The sequence below is a fragment of the Trachemys scripta genome, chromosome 3 (genome assembly GCF_013100865.1).
Source record: "Trachemys scripta elegans isolate TJP31775 chromosome 3, CAS_Tse_1.0, whole genome shotgun sequence".
Lineage (NCBI taxonomy): Eukaryota > Metazoa > Chordata > Testudines > Emydidae > Trachemys > Trachemys scripta.
The window spans coordinates 197,433,828-197,455,404 of record NC_048300.1 but is presented as its reverse complement, the minus strand read 5'-3'; the positions used below and the strand labels follow the sequence as shown (position 1 = coordinate 197,455,404).

The 21,577-nt window shown below is 48.9% G+C and overlaps 2 protein-coding genes across 4 annotated transcripts in view; one reads left to right on the top strand and one right to left on the bottom strand.

The window, feature by feature from the left end:
* Nucleotides 1-14: 14 nt before the first annotated feature.
* CENPO (centromere protein O) lies at nt 15-16,075 on the bottom strand. 3 transcript variants are annotated; one of them, XR_004645275.1, is made up of 8 exons: nt 15,700-16,075; nt 14,710-14,870; nt 12,659-12,828; nt 12,119-12,248; nt 10,579-10,838; nt 8,910-9,081; nt 5,325-5,828; nt 15-1,589 (listed from the first exon to the last, which is right to left on the bottom strand). XR_004645275.1 is itself a non-coding variant. In XM_034766776.1 (7 exons), the coding sequence occupies exons 2-7, from the start codon at nt 14,738-14,740 to the stop codon at nt 5,701-5,703; spliced, it is 891 nt and encodes a 296-aa protein (XP_034622667.1). In that variant the 5' UTR covers nt 14,741-14,870; nt 15,700-16,075; the 3' UTR covers nt 4,355-5,700. The 3 variants fall into 3 exon arrangements, 2 of the variants coding, with proteins under 2 accessions (XP_034622667.1, XP_034622668.1); XM_034766776.1 differs by lacking the exon at nt 15-1,589 and having other exon boundaries at nt 4,355-5,828; XM_034766777.1 differs by lacking the exon at nt 15-1,589 and having other exon boundaries at nt 4,355-5,825.
* Nucleotides 16,069-21,577, top strand: part of PTRHD1 (peptidyl-tRNA hydrolase domain containing 1) — a 10,194-nt gene continuing 4,685 nt past the window's right edge. The window contains exon 1 of the mRNA XM_034766778.1: nt 16,069-16,375. Within this exon, the coding sequence (XP_034622669.1) occupies nt 16,121-16,375 (255 nt within the window). The 5' untranslated portion in view covers nt 16,069-16,120. The remainder of the gene's footprint in view (nt 16,376-21,577) is intronic.

Genomic DNA, 21,577 nt, shown 5'->3' with positions numbered 1-21,577 from the left:
ACAAGACTGTTTTATTAAAGCCTTCATCCAATATTCTGTTTGAAAACAAACGCAGTGTAATTATTTCTCTAGTTTCTTGAATAGAACAAGTTGAATTTAAAAGACAGTGATTCCGTGTCCAGTTTGTCCTGACCACTTCCATGCCCTGGCCTAGGCTGCTGGATGTTCAAATGTCTCATGGCCTCACCCCATGAGAGGCTCTGCGCAAACACAGCATGGACGGGAAAACAAGTGTCGGCGTGAATTTCCTGTAGTGTAAATACATTCTCTGAGCTGTGAAGGGTAATACAAGTACTTCGCATGTGTATAATGCCTTTTCAGCTGGAGGTCAGCAAGCACCTCACAGGGGTGAGTCTCATTAACCCCTTTCCAGATGTGGAAACTAAGGGAAAGAGGCCCCATTTTTAAAGGTATTCAGGGGCCTAAAGATGTGGGTTGGTGCCCAGGGGAGTTTTCCAGAGTGCGTAAGGGCTTGTCTACATGTAAAACACTGCAGCAGCACAGCGGACTTTCTCCTGCCGGCATAAGTAATCCATCTCCCTGAGAAGAGGTAGCTAGCTCGATGGAAGAATGAGTCAGCTGACCTAGCATTGGCTACGGGGGGACTGTTAGTCCAGCTTCACTACACTGTTCAGGGGGGTGGATTTTTTACATGTGACTCCAATGTGGGTAACTGGACCTAATTTTCTAGTGTAGACCAGGTGTAAGTGACTTGCCCCAGGCTTACTTAGCTGGAAATAAAATCCAAAAGGGCTTGACTCCCAGCGATCTTCTTCATCCACTGGACTAGAGCCCTGATGGGTTTCACTGTCATGAACATCACCCAGTCCCACATTCAGTGGTGGTGTAAATGAAGTGGGAGTTGGTCATACTCTACCTAGAAGCAGAAAAGGAGCGTAGCTTGTACCGCTTGCCTGCTCTTGGGAGCGTGGGAAACACGTGAAATTGACACCCATTTGGCACGTCACCTGCTATAGGTAGGTGCAGCTTTGCTGAGCTCAGGGGGAGGGATGACCATATACACCAGGTCTGAATTTGTGCTTAAGAATGTCAAGACGGATGCAGCCCCCATGAAAGCGTGGGTCTCATGCAACGCTACCTTGTACCGGCACTTAACAGTTGTGCAAAGTGGGTGTACACATCACCAGACCAGAGGGGGGAGGACAGTTTACTTTTTAAAGCACATGCCTAGGAGTTGGGAAACCTGGGTTCAAGTCCCTGTTCTGTCTCAGACTCCCCCTATGACTTTGTGCACATCACGTGGAGGATCTGGGCCTAAGGTATTTAGTCTCCTAACTCCCATTGACTTCAATGATCTAGGCCTTAGTCTTGCTGGGTCTCCCTCCCCCAGCCCTGGCCACTCTCAAAGGGTGGGGTGGTGAGGTGCTTATGAACTCTGCAGTACCTAAAATGGGGTTACATATACTTCGCACAGGTGTAAAGAGGTGGAGGAGGGCCCCAGCCCTCAGATCACTTCTCCAGGCTCCAGCCACTTGTTTTCTCATCTCCAAAAGGCCCAGGAAATGTTGCAGAACTTTGGCTTTTCCCGTCTGCTCTTTCTTCCCAAATCTAGCCTCCACCAGTTCACCCTTGGGAAGAAGGAAAGGTTTCCTGAGACTGAGATTCATACCCCAGACTCAGGCAGTAGGATGGCTCACAAGGGCTGGGAAGAGCTGCTCAAGAACATTTGCTCCTGCACAGTTCCCACATTGCAGGCTGCAGTGGCCTTGGAGAGCCTTGATCACATTGTCCTAGTCCCACCACCTTGGTAGTCTCCAGCACCTTCTACAGCTATCTCCATTGCAAAGAGCCTGTAAAGCCCCTGGAAACAAGGAGGGACTAATGTAGCTCCCTCTCAAATAGGCTACTGTGAAGAAAGGGAAAAAGGAATCAGCCACTACCAAGGAACATCTAGGGGGAAAACGAATAGAAGTAGCATGATCCAGGGACTAAGGGGAGCAGAAGATGAGATGGCTGGACAGTGGATGCTGGGGAGAATGGCACCAGTGAGCAAGAACATACGGCTAAGGGACAAGGAGGAGAAGGGGAACAGGCCCCACAGAAGCACGAGCAGGGGAGCGAGAGGAATAAAAGAATGGAGAGTAGTTAATATTTCCAAGCAAGGCAAAACACTCATTGCATTGGAGACTGTTAAATGAATTAGAGACCTCACATGGCAAAGTAATCGCATTAGATGCCATAGGGATACGATGGCACCAGGCATGTTCAGAAGAAAAGGTTCCTTAGGTTTAGTCCCGCCCCCCTTGGAAAAGTTTGAGCCCCTGTACTATGCAACTCAAAACACACTCAGGCACAGACTGACTGCACAGGTCTCCCTCCGTGCCAGGGGAAAGGCCCTTGCTGCTGTCCGCTCGGCAGTACTAGCAACACTGCAAACAGCCTCTGCTACCCCTGTTGCCTATGGGTATGTCTACAGTGCAGAAGTGTAGACACTCAGGCTTAGGCTAGGACCCTGTGAAGTGGGAGGGTCCCAGAGTTTGGGCTGCCAACTTTCTACGCCGCAATTAAACAGCCCCTTAGCCCAAGTCAGCAGGCTCGGGCCAGCTCCAGGTGACTAACTGCAGTGTAGACATACCCAAAGAGACACCAGCAGCATTTTTATCATGCTAGTGGTCTGACCTCTATGTTCCATCTGTTGGCATGCAAGGGCCTGCGTGCTCCTCTCTGAGGGCTGTCTGAGATCCTGAAAGATCAGGGTATCTACACTTTCCTTTAAGTGACAACCCTAGCTCCCCTCTAGTAGGTTAAAGAGCCCTGTAGATGAAGTGAGGGAGAAGAGTGCAATTTGACTGCTGGTTTTCCTGCCTCTGTTGCTACCTCAGGAACTGTGCTGACTGAGTCACAGAAAAATGCAAATACACGACAATAAATGGTTTGTTGTTTCTGTAGCCTTACTCCCACCTCATGTATGGCTGCTCCTGGACTCCTCGGCCCATAGTCCCTTTCATTACTTATACCATGACTATAAACACCAAGGAGAGAGCAAAATTATGTAGTGTCACACAAAGAGAAAGAGGAAGGAATTAAAGCTATGGGGGCAAACTTGTTGCCATTAACTTGTGGAAGGGTCTGTGTGAAGTGGATGAAGCTTTGTTTGAGTCATTTACAATTAGACAAAACAGAAATCAGGCTCCAGGGAACACTCAAGCTGGCTGAAGATGTTTGAGCAGTCGACTAGAGGGTCTCATACGCAGTTCTAATACGGACAGTTTCTGAAAACAAATTTCTCTGAAACAGAAGGTCAGTAAGTTCCTTTTCTGATGACTCTTGCCACAGGCAATACAACGTTAGTAATTATCTGTGATCATTGTTAATCAACCAGGCTTCAGCAGGCACCCAGTCCCTCTATTCTCTGTAATTAATACAGTACACATTCCAGTTTAATAATGGTTCCTTCCAAGCTAGAGAAGGTTTTTGCGAAGTTAAAACTAAAAATCCTTTGGAAATAATGTTCGTTTGTAGTATCTGGACAGGATCAGTGTAATCTGTGCCCAGAGACACGGGGCTGCAGAGGGTCACAGGTGTAGATTTGAGGGCACCTCTTTCCTATAACATATGGTTAGGTGGACAGGCCATTTCATTCTCACAAGAGGAAGAGAAAGATCCCCCCCCCAACCTCTCTCTCGCCACAGATATGCTCCTGCATGATCTGCAGAAATAAAATGGTATTTGCTTGTGTCAAAGCCACACACACAATCTGCACACCTGGTCAGAGGCAGAGGCCCCTGTAGCAGCAGAGGGCGCAGTAGTGGCACGGCACCAGGCAAAGAAAGAAACTGCCTTTCACCATTCTAAAAGTGATGGAGGATGCCAACTGTCACGAACAAAGACATTTTCAGACAGGGATCTAGTTAGAAGCTGTACATTCTGCAACAGCAATCTGGAGGAATTTTCTGCAACAATCTGCTCAGTTCTTTCATAAATCTCCATGAGCATCCCCCCCAAAAATTAACTCTGAACATCAGGGGCATAGTCTTCCACTCAGAAATGATGCAGTTGTAATAAAATAAATCTCAGCCCATGTGCCACAGAACTTCAGGTTGCAATTTAAAGCGAGGGTCAGGTTACATATGGCCTCCTAAACTATTTTCAAGAGTTATAAGCAACTAGAACAAACCAAAATAACTAAAGCATTTCCCTGCAGCATTTGCAACTCAAACACTGCAGCACTGGGCTGGGGTTTTTCGCCTTCCTCTGCAGCGTGGGGCACAGGTCACTTGCTGGAGGATTCTCTACACCTTCAAGTCTTTAAACCACAAGTTGAGGACTTCAATAGCTCAGACATAGGTCAGGGGTTTGTTACAGGAGTGGGTGGGTGAGATTCTGGGGCCTGCATTGTGCAGGAGGTCAGACTAGATGATCATAATGGTCCCTTCTGACTTAAAGTCTATGATTCTATGGTACATGAGAAGTGGGAAGAAAAATTGCCTAGTCAAATATCCCTCATCAGACTTGAGAGAAATAATTGCCAACCGCCATAGTGAAAAGTAAATTAGATTTTTAAGATTATTGCACTTTTAATCATGAGGCATATTTAGTAACAAGTGAAAAAGTGGAAGGGCCATTAATAATGAATTTGAAAAAGGAAGCCAAACGTCTCATCTAAACCAGGACACAAAGAAAGGAGCTCATTAGGGGAATGCAGGGAAAAGTCAGGTTTTCACAGATATTGTCAGTTTTAATTTTTTCTGAAGGTTTGTTATTATTATTATTATTAATGCATTGGTGATTTAATTACAGTTATATTAACACCAACGTGTGCATGCTTGATTTAAATTTAGTTGATGTTGGAAGTAACCAAATGTTATTACAGGATGGTGGTTCAGTATCCCCCTTGGAGGATCTTCAAGCTTCTCTACACAGTGGTGTAGTCCACACCAGAGGGGTGTAAATTCTAGTGCACACTAAAGTTTACTGTAGTGTGGACCAATGCACAGTGCAGGCAGGGCCATAGTCCACCTCACAGAGGGTAAGTGCTCGTCGCAGAATCCACTACCACAGTTGGCACTAACTGCTAACACAAGCCTGACCTATGCAGCAGGAACACTGCACCTGTACGGAGCCCTACGAGTCAGGGAGGCTGTCCTGCACGAATCCAGTTGCCGAATTGGAGACTTGGTTGATAATCTCAGCATGAGGCCTAGAACTAAACGTGCCGTTTGCAGAGCAACCTAGGGGAAGCTTACACCTACTCTGCACCGTCTGATACCAGCTGGAGGATACAGGGAAGATCGCAGCCCCGGGGCCGCTTCCCTGACAGCTTTCACCAGGGCTGGGGTTTGTTAGACTTTTGTAAAGTTTACCTGACAACTCTGAAAGTCTTTTTGGTTTCCCATTCCAGTGGAGAGGGATTTCCGGTGTCCATCTGCTGTCCAGTCTGGTGAAGTATTATGGAGCCATGGTAGCAACTATGTTAATCTGTCAGCAACCCTTTCGCAACATGCCAGAGGAGAGGAGCTCAGCTCTAGAAGGATATGCGGAGACCAGGCATCCAAAGGCCGCTCAAGAAGACAGTGTTCTCAGTACTATGAACTGGTTTAGCTATTCCTCAGGCATTTTCCTGAACTCTGCTGCAGTCCAGTCTAAAAAGCATTTACACAGTAGCAACGTCCCAGGGAGCTTTGCAGCGATCAGAAGGCGCAGTAAGTGCATTTGATCTGGGGACAGGGCGTCGCCTGCTTATGCTGTTTGATCCAGACTTTCTGCTGCTCTTCTGAAGGAGTTGAAGGCTTTGTGCAGAGCCATGTGGCGGAACAAGTTTGAATGAGCTGCTGTCTTCTCCACCAGAGAGTCAGAAACATCCCCTGCTTCAGAGAGAAACCAGCAAATCAGTGTAGCTGAAAGGAACTCAGTATTACCCCTAACATAAAGCTCCTTGCTTCTGATTTCTCTCCTCCCCACCTCTGCACATGTTGGGACTCCCATCTGGTTTCATCTGTTATCCTCCCTTCCCCCTCTGTTCCCCCTTCCTTACTCTCTCCACTCCCTGTCTCCCCTGACAAGCAGCTGCTCTGAGTGGGTGTCTCTCCCAGCACTGGAGAGGAAATGGCTCCAGGCCCATTTTTTCCTGGCATTGAGACAGCCTGGGTAGGGTTGCCACCTTTCTAATTGCTGGTAACTGGACACCTGAGGCCCCGCCCCTGCTCTGCCTCTTCCCCTCCCCCCAAGGACCCGCCCATCACATGCTCCTCTCCCCATCGCTGGCAGGAGCCTGCCTGCAGGTCGAAGGCAGCCCCAGCGGAGCAGGATCTTTAATGACACGATACCTCCCCATGCCCCACGATAACTGGACTTTGGTTCGGGTGCCATTTAGGTTGCCAGGTCCCCTTTTTGACCGGACTTTCCAGTCGGAAACTGGGCACCTGGCAACCCTAAATGGCACCCGGACACAGAAGCCAAAAATTGGACCGTCCGGATAAAACCTAGATGGGTGGCAACCCTAGTGATGGCTCAGGGTTTGCAAACGTGAGGGAAGTGCCAGGGGAGCAGCTTATCTTTCAGACACCGGTGCCCAGAACTGTAGTATCTGAACTTGCTGAGCAAAGGCTACACGCAGGGGTAGGCAACCTATGGCACACGTGGTCCAGGGGGGTTCTGCATTTTAATTTAATTTTAAATGAAGTTTCTTAAACATTTTAAAAACCTTTACTTTACATACAACAATAGTTTAGTTCTATATTATAGACTTATAGAAAGAGACCGTCTAAAAACGTTAAAATGTATTACTGGCACACGAACCCTTAAATTAGAGTGACTAAATGAAGACTTGGCACACCACTTCTCAAAGGTTGCTGACCCCTGGACTACAGCTTCATTTGCAGAGAGCTGAATGTGGGGGGAGAAGGGAAGAAACAGCTCCAGGAGCATCAGACTCCCGCTTCTCCTCTACCACTTACAGCACCAGAGGGAGACTGACGGTGGTGTTCCACCTGCAGAGCTGGGCCTCAGTTCCACGCCAGCTCTGCTGTTTGGCCAATGGGGCCTCCAGACAACTAGCAACTGGCTAAGATTAGCTCGAGTTGCTCCTCTCCCCAGAGCTCTATCTAGAGTCCTAGCCCCCCATTCAGCCGGCTCAGCTGCAGGGTCCTTCTGCAAGATCATTGCCGGGGCAATATTAAAGCGGCACAAAGCCTCGCATTAACCCACTAACCCTCGCGGCACCCACAGGAGGTAAGTGTTGCTACAAAGCAGAGATAGGGAGCAGGGGCCACAAACTGGCTGCTTTTTAACCATGAAGGCTTTTGCCTATTCCTTGTACGTAAACCTGCAGAACAGGGACATTCTGGGAAAGAATCCACAGAAAGCAGAATCAGAGTCAACAGGCTGCCAGACAGTGCAAACCACGTAACTGCTTTGGAGCAAGAGGAACTCCTCGATTTCTTAGACCAACCCCTATCATTTATGGCAGCCCATCACAAACCGATGGGGAGACTGTACTATGACACACTATCATTTGACTATAAAACGTTTATATCATTGCAAATTTGGATAAGAGATGGTCCCTGCCTCAAAGGCTTTACAATATCAGGAGAGGGTGGCCTGCTGTCCGGTATTATCTCATGATTCCCCTGCATTCACCTGTCAGTCTGTTTATATCCATCTGTTTTCTCTGTTGTATATTTGGACTGTAAGCTCTTTGGGGGCAGGGACTGTCTCTTTGCTGTGCCTGTACAGCCCCTAGCACAACAAGGTCCTGGTCCAAGATTGATCGATCGATCGTACATACCTACGTACATACAATCTATCTTATGGAGGAGGAAGGACAGATTTCCTGAAGAAGTGGGGGAGGACAGGCAGACCGTTCCCAGGCACAAGCTTTCTGTCACTACAGTTCATATTATCCCTTTATGTTTCAGGTGAAAGCCATAACCACACTGCCCGTCTCTCCTTGTGCCACCACCTGCTTTCTAGTATACTGTACAGGCCAGTGCCTTCAAACCACACAGTATCAAATCTTATTCACAATGAAAGCTCTTCCTCCCCCAGAGAGACGTTTCCCAATCCCAAGGATTTCGTAAAAGTGTGGAGAGAAATCATGGGATAATCTTTGCTCCAATGGATTATAAATGGGATACTTGAGCAAACTGTAACTCTGGCTGAGTGCGCACACTTCGGAATTCATTAGGAGCCCCTCTATCCTCCAAACTTTCCTGTTTCAGGGGACTGAGTTGTAACGTGACAGGGGCCTCAACTGTTCGAATACAGGTTGATCTGGCCTGCGTGCTTGGCACAGAGCTTTATATATTCCTGTGGGGACCAGAGCAACATGTGGCAGATTCTCCGTCATGGGCAATTCATAAATCAAGACTGGATGTTTTTTTAAAAACATCTGCTTTAGTTCAAGCAGGAATTAATTCAGGGAAGTTCTCTGGCCTGTGTTACACAGGAGATCAGACTACATGGCCAAAACTGTCCCTTCTGGCCTTATAATCTATGACTATTAGCATTTTTCTGCTATTTGAATTTATTCAAGGTAACAAATTAACATGCATCTTTCTGAGATTATTTGTATGTCCACTCCTGCACATTCTCTCATTCCAGTCCTGGTTCCCCATACACCTCAGACCCAGCAACGCCCCTAACGATCCAGAACCATCTTACAATCTGGCTAAGATGGGAGCCGTAGCAAGTCTGTAAAATGTTTATAGCTTGAGGCCACCACCTCTTCGGAGCAAAGCTCCGGCTACATAGGAATCACATGGCCGGCTTTTCCACAGGGCTCAAGAAATAAAGTAAGCTGCTCATTTCTCTCTTGTCCTGAAGTTCAAATAGTGAACAACAATAATATGACCCCAAACAGACTATGAAAGCCCCAATGCAGATTGTTTTGCTCTGATCTTGCTCCCATACAAATGCTCTCCGACTGGACACAGATGTTCTTATTTTACCTTTACATGTAATAGTGGCCTCAGTTGGAAGACTACGGGTGAGATCCCCATAAACCAGCTTCGCTCTGAATGGAAAGGTCTTGCTTTCTGTTTCCACATCATAATTAAAGAACAATACATTATGCAACGAGTTTCTCTGCAAGGTTCCTTCGAGAAAGGCTGAATAATGGTCCTGTAGGGATGAAGACAAACAAAGCACTAAACTATGAGAGGGACTCATTCAGAGAGTGGGGCTGGGATTTCTCCCATTTTGCTAAATCTTAAACACACTGACAGATTTAAGGTTGGAAACATGTTGTACGTACCGCAAACAAAAACCTCACAGTAAAAACATCAGAGCTGGCACACATTTTTATTTCAAGTCAGGAAACCTGAAGTTTAGACTACACAAAACATCTTCAATCTACCGCACCCTGTATCCTAACACATGGAACATCATCCCCATAACAGATGAAGATCGTGGCATTTGTATTCAGGAGACAGAGTGAACATGGCGGACTGTGATTTTAACTGACCGGTTAATAGCAGAGGGCATTTGCTGATAAAAAGATATGAAGATGTTGCAATACTGAGTATAGAGGGCAGGTGGGAGGAGGAGAGGAACATGTCTGTTCTGTGTACAAAAGGGAAAAGGGAAAATATTAGAGAATCGGGACAGTTTGGAGAAGGGCTATGGAGAGATTAGTGCCCACCATGTAATGGGTGGACGCTTAGCTGGCAGAATACGAGACAGTACGCCGGGGATACATGGCTTGTACTGGAAATCTAGAAGATGTACAAGTTTGAGTCTCTCAGGGATATAGATGGACTGTGTGTTGGATATGAGGTGGAACAGAGTAAAAGTTGTTTGTGGAATCTTAACTCCAAGTTTCCTGACTTGCACATGTTTATTTTTCTAAAGCCAATGAGTTTTGGTTTTTAAAAGGGGTGTATTTCCAAACTAAACTCCATGTTAATGAAGTTTTTTGCTTAGAGAATTACCTTATTCTAAAAACAAATGTATATATTTTAGTGACGCATGCTAACACATTTAAGACATATTTCCATCAGTCTTCAAGTGAGTTCATATTTCATGCTATAATTAGCAATGCAACACCTAAAACTGGAACTTTGAGTGCTCCTCTGTAGGACCTACGGCGTAACAGCTTCCTATGCAGATTCTGACACAAACAATTCTCTGCACAATTTTCATTGCATAAAAATACCATGCAAGCTCTGATGCCCACAGGCTTTTAGGATATTTACAGGCTAACACCGTTTCTAAGATTTAAACAAAAGAGATTATTGTGTGTTTAACTCCCCACCACCATGCATACCTGGAATGCAAAACTTGCTTAACATATGTCTTCAAAGAGCTTAAATGTTAACTTATTAACCCTCTTAACACCCTGTCATGTTCTGCATTTTACTGATGTGGAAACCTAAGTAGAACGGTTTAATGACCTACTCAAGTGCATACCCAATGACTCTGTCACGACTGGAATTAGAACTCTCAGATCCCTGGTTCTCAAGCCACACAATCTTGTGTCCTTCCTACCTCATATTTACTGTAACTTCACCCACTCCCCCAAATATATGTGGCTAGAGAACCCTCCCATATCATTTATCTTCCTTTAGGTACATACAAGGATCAAGAATAGATTAATGTGGTTGTTGGGGCCATCGGTACCTGTAACTGATCTGCCTGGTATTTCCTTCCAGCATAAGCATTCAGGTGATCAGACAACATAGCCAGGAAGCATTTGATGTCGGTCTGCAAGTACTTCTTGGCTATTTGCTCCAAGGGGATGAAGATGGGGACAGAGTGGTGACGAATCTGGACTGGTTGCTGTATGAGGAGGTCCAGGTAGTAGGAGTCCAGGTAGGTGCCTTCATAAGCAGTGCTGATGCAGAAACAGACTCCTTGTTTGGTCAATTTCCCACTAATCCCTTGGGTACAAAAAGAGGTCTTTATTCAGCACCATTCTAGAACACTATTATAAGGACGCTTTGCTAAGGGGGCATGGATGGCTAACTGTGTTGTTCTACATATGGAACACACTACATACATTTAGTCATTAGACAGGGCTCCTGAGGGCTTGTCTATACTTACCGCGCTGGTTCGGCGGCAGGCAATCGAACTTCTGGGTTCGATTTATCGCGTCTTGTCTGGACGCGATAAATCGAACCCAGAAGTGTTCGCCGTCGACTCTGGTAATCCTGCTTGGCGCGAGGAGTACGCGGAGTCGACGGGGGAGCCTGCCTGCCGCGTCTGGACCGCGGTAAGTTCGAACTAAGGTACGTCGACTTCAGCTACGTTATTCACATAGCTGAAGTTGCGTACCTTAGTTCGAATTGGGGGGTTAGTGTAGACCAGGCCTAAGAGGATTAAAGATTTGGAAGAATTAAGAGGCATGAACCCTGGCATCATTTTTTATAACCCTCCCCTCAATCTTCTAGTAGGTTCAGGATTTTGTGACCAGTTCTCTAGGTTCCCAACTACTTCCACTGTTTCTGTGCTGGGTCTTGGTAGGTTTCTGCTCACCTTCCACACAGGTGCATGCACTCTAGCCTGCTACGGAGCTTGGACTACTCCAAACCAGTTTTACCATCACGAGAAGCCCAAACTCAATGTTGACTTAAAGAACGTACAATTGAGTAGAGGAAGGCAGCATGCTCTGCCTGGCATAGCCAAGGTCCAAGAGTCATTAAACTGATACAGTCGTCCAAAAAGGTTGGGAAACGCTCCCCTAATCAGCTCATCTGCAACGTGGCAAGATTGGTTTAATTACATTTCAATTAGAGAAACTGGAAATTGTGGTGAAAGTGATGCACATGAAAGAAATCATCTGAACAGGCTCAGAGACATTAGAAACAGTATCCTGCCCTTAGGGAAGGCTCAGCCAATGAGAATTTGTTCTGAACCGAGTGTTAACCCAGTATCCTGGACGACTCTAGTGGCGGATGGAGAATCCGAGGAGACAGACAAAGGGAATCAACCCTAGATGAATTAATCTCTTTCAAACTCCGTTATTTTTCCTAGCACCTCAACACTCTTAATGACTTATTTAAGAGCACAATAGAAGCACTTTTAATAGAAAACAATCAGCTAGATATCAAGTTCATCTTTCAAAATGAGAACCCTATAAAACCAGTGGCTGGGATCAAGGACACCTACCAGCCCCACATACAGGCACTAGTCAGAGCTTGCACAGCTCTCAGGGCTTTACCTGTCAGACGAAAGGCTTGCAGCATGGCCTTGACATTTTCCACTTTCCATTTTAGAAGAGCTTGCCCTCCGGTCTCCGCTGCTTGGACGGGCTCCACATTACTGCCGGTGGCTCCTTCCTGCCTGATGAGCTATAAAAGACAAGCAGCTCAGAGGTCACTGAAACAGCAAGTATTCACTGGATGAAGGGTGGCCCAGGCTGCTGCTGGGGAGTTGCTCTGATCAGAGCAGGGCAAGACAGATTGCTTGGAATCCTGTTTTGTGACAGGAGAAGAAAAACGTTCCAGGATAGGGGCACAACAGTTTCTTTGTAAGTAGCGGGGCATGGCAGTGCTGCACCTCCTCTGTGAACTGGACTTCAGTCTTGAGTTTTCTCAAGCCAGCACCATGAAGTTATTTAAAAAAAAAAAATGTGAAGGGAAAGAATAGCAGCTAGTTGTATTAGAGAAATAATATAAATACGTCAGTCACACAGTCTGGAAGGACGGAAGCCGGTCTGAGACCTTCTGCCACTTGTACGTAACAAGCATCTAATTCTTACCCCAACCTGCTGCAGGTTCACTTTGGTCAGGAGCTCATCTCTTTGGAGTCTCAGCTCCTGGATTCTTGCTCTCAGCCTGACCAAATTCTCCTGCTGCCGTTGAGTTTCTTCTTGCTTCAGTGCTAGTTTCCGTGCATGAGCTTCTAGCTTTTCCAGATGGGATAGGACCCCTCCAGGAAAGGAACAAATAGATAAATCCAGTCTGCAATTATTTATTTATATTTAGCCTGGGCAGGATTTAAAAAAATCTATAGATGTCAGTTATTTCAGCTGACACACTGAAATCAACAACAAAAAATGGTGGCACCAGCCCTGGGGACATGCAGGGAGTCCTCTGTAGCCCCGCTGTCTCCACCCAGCTCCTTCACTCCCATGACAGCATGGCCTCAGATCTGGTGACACCCAATCCCTGCAGGGACAAGGTGCAATGAAGGCTGTGGTCCAAGCTCAGCGGAGCAGAGATCCCTGGCCAGGACTGCGATGAAGAGGTAAAGCCCCCAGCTGTTGGGGGAGGCCACCCCACTGCTGAATGATTCCAACTCCGGACAGGAGCCATTCAGCAACAGAATGGCCTCCCTCATGGCTGGGGGCTCGTCCTCCTCCTTGTAGTCCTGGCTGGGGGCCTCTGTTCCACTGGGCCAGGACTGCAGCCTTCTTTGCGCCACGGTGTCTTGGACCCTTCAGTAGCCCCCCCATCAGTGCTACCCTAGCCCTACTCCCCCACCTTAATTTCCAGCAAATGTTTAAAAAACAAAAGTGATACTAATTGATGATAAAAATCTTAAAAATAAAAATCTCTATTAACTGTCAAAATTGGGGGAGGGGTTGGATTCTGCCAAGCCTATTTATTTTATAGTAGCACCCAGACCATGCTAGGCACTATACCGATACACAAAGAGAGACCCTAATCACTACATACTTACATAGGTTAGGGGAAAGAGAAATAACCTACAGTTAAGGGGCTTTTTGGTCTTTATATATGATCATATATCTATATGATTGAGTCCTAATCGTCCCTTGATGTAGCCATTGCTAGCTGGCTAATTTCTTGAGGCAATGTAGGCTAGTGCAGTGGTTTACAAACTTTTTTTCTGGTGACTCAGTTCAAGAAAACTGTTGATGCCCACGACCCAATGGAACTGGGGATGAGGGGTTTGAGGATGTGGGAGGGGCTCAGGGCTGGGGCAGAGGGTTGAGGTGCGGGCGTGAGGGCTGCAGGGTGGGGCCAGGAATGAGTGGCTCTGGGCTTGGGGTGCAGGCTCTGGAGTGGGGCCAGGGAGCAGGAGGGGATCAAGGCTCTGGATGCAGGCTCTGGGGTGGGGCCAGGGATGAGGAGTTTGGGGTAGAGGAAGGGGCTCAGGCAGGGGATTGGGGCCTGGGGTTACCTTGGCCAGCTCCCAGTCAGCAGTGCAGCAGGAGTGCTAAGGCAGACTTCCTGCCTTTCCTGGCACTGCGGCCGTGCTGCGCCCCGGAAGCAGCTAGCAGCATGTCTGGCTCCTAGGTGGAGGTGCACGCAAGCGGCTCCATACAGCTCTCACCCGCCGGATCTGCTGCTGGCCACTTCTGGGGCGCAGCGCGGTGTCAGAACAGGTAGGGACTAGCCTGCCTGAGCCGGGCAGCAGCGCCAATGGGACTTTTAACGGCCCAGTCGGCAGTGCTGACCAGAGCTGCCATGACTCAGTAGTGGGTTGCGACCCACAACTTGAAAACCACTGGGCTAGTGGACTGAACTGGACCTCAGGAAACACAGGCTCCCAGATCTACTTGGGCAAGTCACTTTCACACCTGTCTCAGCTCTCCTACCTGTAAAATAGGAATAATGATCTTTACCTCCTTTGCAAAGTACTTGGAGATCTCCAGATGAAGAGTGCTACACAAGAGCTAGATTTTATTATTATGGCAGAAATGGATCTCCAGGAGTGATTTTGAATGAGGAGAGTATCACTTTCACCAAGCTGGAGAGCACTTTACACTTAAGACCCACAGTTTCTGCAGGTCATCGCTCCACATTAAAGGTGAAGGCAGCTGCGGTCTGTTCTCTAGCAACTTACCATCTCTCAGGTAAGCGGTCGCCTCTTCCATTGTCACGTCTAGTTCTTAGGCCATGGCAAGAGTGCTTGGTGTGGAATGAAGGATCTTCGTGGTAGGTACTTGCCCCATGGAATTACGCCACAAAGCCACTAGGGGTTTTGCCACCGCAAGCTTATTTGTGCTGAAAAGAAGAGATCACTCTTTTACACTCTAGGGTTATCTACTGAAAGAATTAGATAATAAATGATTCCAGCCCATGAAAATCCCTGCAGCTGGGGCTTTTCTGTGGCTGGGACCAAGGATGCCTCTCCCAGGGCATTGGGTATGGGTGTGGACTGTAAGGCACTAGCAGGAGCACAGAGACCCTGTCTCCAAGTTGATTTCTGAAGGTGCACGTGGTATAAAACAATGTTAATCTATTTTCAGGAGGTGTCCCATTGACTCTTCCTGCTGCTCAGACAAGGAAGGGTTAGGGGGAGACATATGCAGAGATGCCACTTTCACAAACACCTGGTGCAGGAAAATGCCTCAGAGCAGCCTTCACTGGAGTGATCTTGTTAAAGCAAGTGGGCATTGGACCCTGGCGAAGATGAGGACACAGGACTCCTGGGTTCTGATCTCTGCCCTGGGGGACCCTGGTTCTATTCCTTGTTCAGGGAGGGGCTCTGGTGTTGGGGCAGGGGAACAGGACTCCTGGGTTGTGGTGGCTGGGGGGGGCGGGGGGTCAGGACTCCTGGGAAGAGGGGCTCTAGTGTTGGTGGGGGGGCCTGGGACTCCTGGGTTCTAACTTGGGGGAGGGGGTCAGGACTCCTGGGAGAAGGGGCTCTGGTGTTGGTGGGGGAGGGGCAGGACTCCTGGGTTCTGGCTGGGGGGGGGGAAGCAGGACTCCTGGGGGGAGGGGCTCTAGCGGCCGGACTCCCGGTGGGCGGCGGGGACTGAACCCGGGCCGGACCCCGCTCTGGGGACGGGGACACCGGCGCTGACCCTCCTACAGCGGCTTCAGGACTCACCCGCGGGCACCATGGAAACCAGCTACGGGTCCCGCGCTCAAACCTCCCGCGCTCCGACTCCAGCGGAAATACGTCACGAGACGCCCTGTATTGTCTTTCCCAGCATACCCCGCGGCACGCTTGTCCGAGAATGAGGCGGAGACGCCCAGCCCAGGGTTTATTTCCGGCATGCCCGCGGTCTCGTTCCCCGGTTACCGTACGACAAGATGGCGGCGCCCGCGTTGCTGTCTCAACATAGCGTACGTGTTGAGTGAGTCCGTACTGGAAGATGGCGCTGAGCAAACCCTTTTCCCGGCATGCTCCGCGTAACCGTCATCCCGCTTCCGTACGATAAGATGGCGGCGCCTGACTTATTTTCCCAGCATGCCGTGCGTGATGATGCCGTACTGCAAGGTGGCCGTGAGTGTGACCCTTTCCCGGCATGCTCCGCGCCTCTCCGTCCCGGACGTGTCCGTACACGAAGATGGCCTCGCCCGGCAGTAGCTCAGCGCGCGCGCTGGTGCAGTACGTGGTGCTGCGGGGCGACCTGCAGCGGGAGCCGCTCTCGTGGCCGCTGGGGGCCCTGGTGGCGCAGGCCTGCCACGCGGCCCTGGCGGTGGTGCATGCGTACTACGGGCAGGCGGACACCGGGGCCTACCTGGCTGAGGGGGGCAGCATGAGGACCGTGGTGCTGGAGGTGAGCGGGGTCCGTGGGACACGATATGGCCCGCGGGCGTTGGGGCCGGGCGGAAGCGGCTGGCAGGGGAGCGGGGGAGGGGGGTCGGGGCCTGGGCAGAGCAGGGTGCCAGCAGTGCCCCTAGTGGGGAGAAGGAGAAGTGGGGGTAAGGGGCCCATGGTGGGGAGTGGGGCTGAGGCCCAGGCCTATGGGGAGAGGGGGCCCAAGAGGCATGAGGACCACACGTGTGGGAGATGGCGGGGGGCAGGTTGGTGCAGAGCTGGGCGCTCTGGGTATAGCCCCTGGGGTGCCTGGCTTCATCTAGCGCCAAGCAGTAGGTCCGGGCTGCATTTCTCATTCCTCGAGGTGAGGGCAAAGCCTGGGACGGGGCTAGGGCTGCTCCCCGGGTGTGTGTTCCGGGCACTGAAGCCATGGCCTGTCAGAAGGAAGAGGTGCCAGCCTTGACTGTCTGTGAAGTGAACCAGGAAAATGTCCTGCAGCGCATCCTGGCATGGATACAGGTGCCTGCATAGGTCCATGGCTCTGCAAAGCATCCGGCTTTACTTCCAGCACTGCCAAAGCACAGGACATTTGGCAGCCCGTGCTTTAGGAACGGCAGATAGCAGGTAGGGCTGCAGAAAAGTAGGTCAAGCAGAGCAAAGCCGGAGCATCCGGTCACCCTGCAGGTTCTAGTTTGATCCAAACGCTCAGTTGCTCATGGAGACAAAGGTTCCAGCAAATGATGCTCCAGAATTCAAATGACTGGTGGAGTCTACAAGTCCCATCTGTCAATTGGATTAAAGAAACTCCATTGGCATAAAGAGAGAAGTAATTGTCAGGACAGTTAAATCTGATACAGTCAAGTATCTGTCCAGTGGGGCAGTGCAGGACTGGAATTTCTCTACCCTCTGCTGGGTATTGTTTTCACTTCTAAATTGTGAGATGAGGGCGTGGCAGATTGCGACAGCTTAGAAAGCCGTCTATCCGACACTTCAGCATACAATGCTTTCCCTTGGTCTGAACGTTCAGAATACAAGTAACAGCATGTGTAACAATCCCCACCACAAGTCATTAGCAGGTTGCCTGAGTTATTGAAATAGTTTTGTTGCTCGGCAATAGTTGAAGGCTGCTGTTTATGTAGACTAGATGAGGGGTAGCTCAGTGGTTTGAGCATTGGCCTGCTAAACCCAGGGTTGTGAGTTCAATCCTTGAGGATTTCCCACTTAGGGATCTGGGGCAAAATCAGTACTTGGTCCTGCTAGTGAAGGCAGGGGGCTGGACTCAATGACCTTTCAGGGTCCCTTCCAGCTCTATGAGTTAGGTATATCTCCATATATTAAAAGGGACACTACACGCACTTCTCAAGCAACTTGCACATGAGTGGCCTTGCAGTGTAGATAGAATGTGGCATTGTGGAACTCGTATCCCATCTCAAATCCAAGTAGTCCTACTAAACCTCCCTCCCGGCTCTTGGCCTATTCATATGTATGAGCATAACATGAATATTTCAGGGGGAAATTACCTAGTCTTTAGCAATCTTTGCCTCTACCAAAGGCAGTGTGGTCGGTGGCTATAGCATGGGATTGAGAGTCAGAAAATCTGGGATCTGTTACAGCAGCTCCACCATACATTTCCTGTGTGACCTTTCTCTACTTCAGGGGTAGGCAACCTATGGCACGTGTGCTGAAGGTGGCACACGAGCTGATTTTCAATGGCACTCTCACTGCCCGGGTCCTGGCCACTGGTGCAGGGGGCTCTACATTTTAATTTAATTTTAAATGAAGCTTCTTAAACATTTTAAAAATCTTATTTACTTTACATACAACAATAGTTCAGTTATATAATATAGACTTATAGAAACAGACCTTCTAAAAACATTAAACTGTATTACTGGCACGCGAAACCTTAAATTAGAGTGAATAAATGAAGACTCAGCACAGCACTTTTGAAAGGTTGCCGACCCCTGCTCTACTTCATTTCCTCACCTGTAAAATGGGGATAATGATGAAAAGTGCTGTCTGATGGCAAGATTTTATTGTTTACCTCGTAGTAGAAGTGGAATACCTGTCTATGCTATTCTTGGCATTAGCTAGTGGTATCAATCCCTCATTCCATATAAACTAGCCTCATACAGAAGAAAAGCATAGTGGTGAGGCTGAGTCACAACTATTAAAAACTATCCTTCCCTGTTGTTCCTACAGTCTGTTGTAATAAGTCCTCATCTCTTCCCCCTAACATGTCTATTTCAGCAGCTGCAATTGCTGCTAGAACTGAGGGTTGGTTTGCCTATTGGCAGTGAAAGATCAGTAGGTGGCAATAGTTCTTTTCAAAATTAACTTGTTGCAGCTTTGAGGCACTTCTTTGGGAACTGTCTGCATAGGGAGTTGGTTTTGTTTTGCAGTTCTCTCTGTATTCTGATATAGCCCAACTGAAGTAATGCATGGGGGAAGTTCATTGTTCAGGCTGCAGTCGTGTGTGTGTGTGTAGCATCTCTAAAATTGCTCCTGTTGGTACCTGTCTGGCTTCAAGTCTTGGTTTTCATACTCTCTGCTGAAAGGGCACGCTGATATTTTGTTAGTCTTGAGTTATGAGATGGTCTGATGTCACAGTAAGACTTTTCCAATGCTCTAGAGAAAATGCCAGCCCAGCACTGTGCAGCCAACCTAAAATGAAAAACCAGCCCTTGAGAGCTATCCTACAATGATATGGTACCATCTACTACTTTGCAAGCAGTCAGGAAAATGAAACCTAGCCCCAAAGAATGTCCACTCTAAACTAGGTGGATAATGCAAGGAGGCTACAAACCAGGGAGAGGGCAGGGAGGGAAACCAGGAGATATACTGTAAAGGAACCAGCAGCAAGGTTTGGCAAGAGCCTGGATGTGTGGAGAGAGGTACTGAGGATGCAAATCTGGGTGACCAGGAGGAGGTTTGAGTACTCAACTGTGTGAGAGTGAGATGGGAGAAAGAGGGCTGAGAGGGAAGAATGGCAGCTCAGGTTTGATAGAATACTGACATCTGGGGGGTGATGTTGCGGAGGCAGGGGCGAGGGTAAGGGAGGAATTTCCCATGAAACAGATTTGTATTCCGCATCCAAGGGGTTATCACACATGGATGTGAGTGGTGTTAAACTGCTCCCTTGCAGTGCCCTCCCCGGTAACATCTGACCTCACCGCCATAAGTTCCTTTTACAGAAAGGCAAATGCAGATGGAAAAACTGCTCACAAGCTTGAAAATGCCAGAGGTCATTTAGAGGGAAGAGAATTGAAGGACTCCATGCCCCATCTATTGGGTTGACTTGTCACTTCCATGAAAGAAGTAGATCAGCGTGGTGCTGTGTGGTGGCAGCCTCCTACGCTAACCATTTGATGTGTGGTGTGAGCACCCAGGAAGGAATCTGCTTCTCTACCCGTCGCGTGCAGGAGCTGAACGTCCCTCTACATGGACAGACTGCGAGATGGGATATCTCCATTAATTATAGTTCATCAGACTGAAGAAGGTGGTGGGGAAGAAAAGTAGCAACCTTTATATACACCCTTGACCAATGTGATACGCAAAGCACCTGAGATATTTAGTGAGCAGCTATGCAAGGGAGTTGTGGTGGCCCACAGCGTGTGGAGCTTGTAGGTCCTGGGTGCCCATTTCTGCTCATCGCTCCCCATTTCTGAATATGTTCGGCACTTGAATAATCATCTCCATTTACACCTCTACCCGGCTGTATAACGCTGTCCTCGGGAGCCAAAAAATGTTACTGTGTTATAGGTGAAACCGCGTTATAGTGAACTTGCTTTGATCCAGCGGAGTGTGCAGCCCCACCCTCCCAGAGCACTGCTTTACCGCATTATAGCCGAATTCGTGTTATATTGGGTCGCGTTATATCAGGGTAGAGGTGTATATTGTGCTAATAGTGTGGTATCCAGGTGCCCATCCAATACATGTTGATTGGATTAGTTAGAGTAGTTATCAGTGGTTCAGAGTCATGCTGGAAGGGCATATAGAGTGGGGTCCCGTAGGGATCAGTTCTGGGTCTGGTTCTGTTCAATATCTTCATCAATGATTTAGATAATGGCATAGAGAGTACACTTATAAAGTTTGTAGACGATACCAAGCTGGGAGGGGTTGCGAGTGCTTTGGAGGATAGGATTAAAATTCAAAATGATCTGGACAAACTGGAGAAATGGTCTGAAGTAAATAGGATGGAATTCAATAAGGACAAATGCAAAGTACTCCACTTAGGAAGAAACAATCACTTGCACACATACAAAATGGGAAATGACTGTCTAGGAAGGAGTACTGCAGAAAGAAAACAAACATTATTCTGGATATATTAGCGGGAATGTTGTAAGCAAGACACGAGAAATACAGTAACTCCTCACTTAATGTTGTAGTTATGTTCCTGAAAAATGCAACTTTAAGTGAAACAATGTTAAACGAATCCAATTTTCCCGTAAGATTTAATGTAAATGTGGGGGGTTAGGTTCCAAGGAGATTTTTTTGGGTGCAGACAAAAGGCATTATATACTGTACAGTACTGTAGTGTGGTGGGGTGCCCCTCGCTTACCCCTGTGGCTCAGGGTGGGGTGTGGGGTCTGGGAGGGAGTTAGGGCGCGGGAGGACACTCAGGGTGGGGGGGGCGGGGTCTGGGAGGGAGTTAGGGCGCGGGAGGACACTCAGGGTGGGGGTGCGGGAGGAGGCTCAGGGCTGGGGCAGGCAGGAGGTGCAGAGCACTTACCTGGGGCAGCTCCTGTTTGGGGCAGGGGGTGTGCAGGTGGCTCTGCACAGCATGGCACGGCCCCCATGGCCGCAATTCTGGGAGCTGCTCCCTCCCACCACCCCCCCGGCAGGGCCACCTGGCCTGCAGCTCTAAAGCCCCTTTCAGAATACGGCCCTGTGAGCACGGGCCGGAGGACTCAGGAGGAGCAGGGGCAGCCGCGCAGCCAGCGGCTGGAGAGAAGCAGTGCTTTCCCCTTCAGCCCCTGCTCCTCCTGAGTCCTCCGGCCCGTGCTCACAGGGCCGTATTCTGAAAGGGGCTTTAGAGCTGCAGGCCAGGTGGCCCTGCCGGGGGGGTGGTGGGAGGGAGCAGCTCCCAGAATTGCGGCCATGGGGGCCGTGCCATGCTGTGCAGAGCCACCTGCACACCCCCTGCCCCAAACAGGAGCTGCCCCAGGTAAGTGCTCTGCACCTCCTGCCTGCCCCAGCCCTGAGCCTCCTCCCGCACCCCCAC

Bases quoted from the DNA above. Each gene is read 5' to 3' on its own strand.
- CENPO (XM_034766776.1), bottom strand. From the start codon at position 14,740: ATGGAAGAGGCGACCGCTTACCTGAGAGATG. The intron at 12,249-12,658 runs GTAAGAATTAGA...TGTCTTTTATAG, and splicing joins TGAACCTGCAGCAGGTTGGG to CTCATCAGGCAGGAAGGAGC. The intron at 5,829-8,909 runs GTAAAATAAGAA...TTCTCTCTGAAG, and splicing joins GGCCACTATTACATGTAAAG to CAGGGGATGTTTCTGACTCT.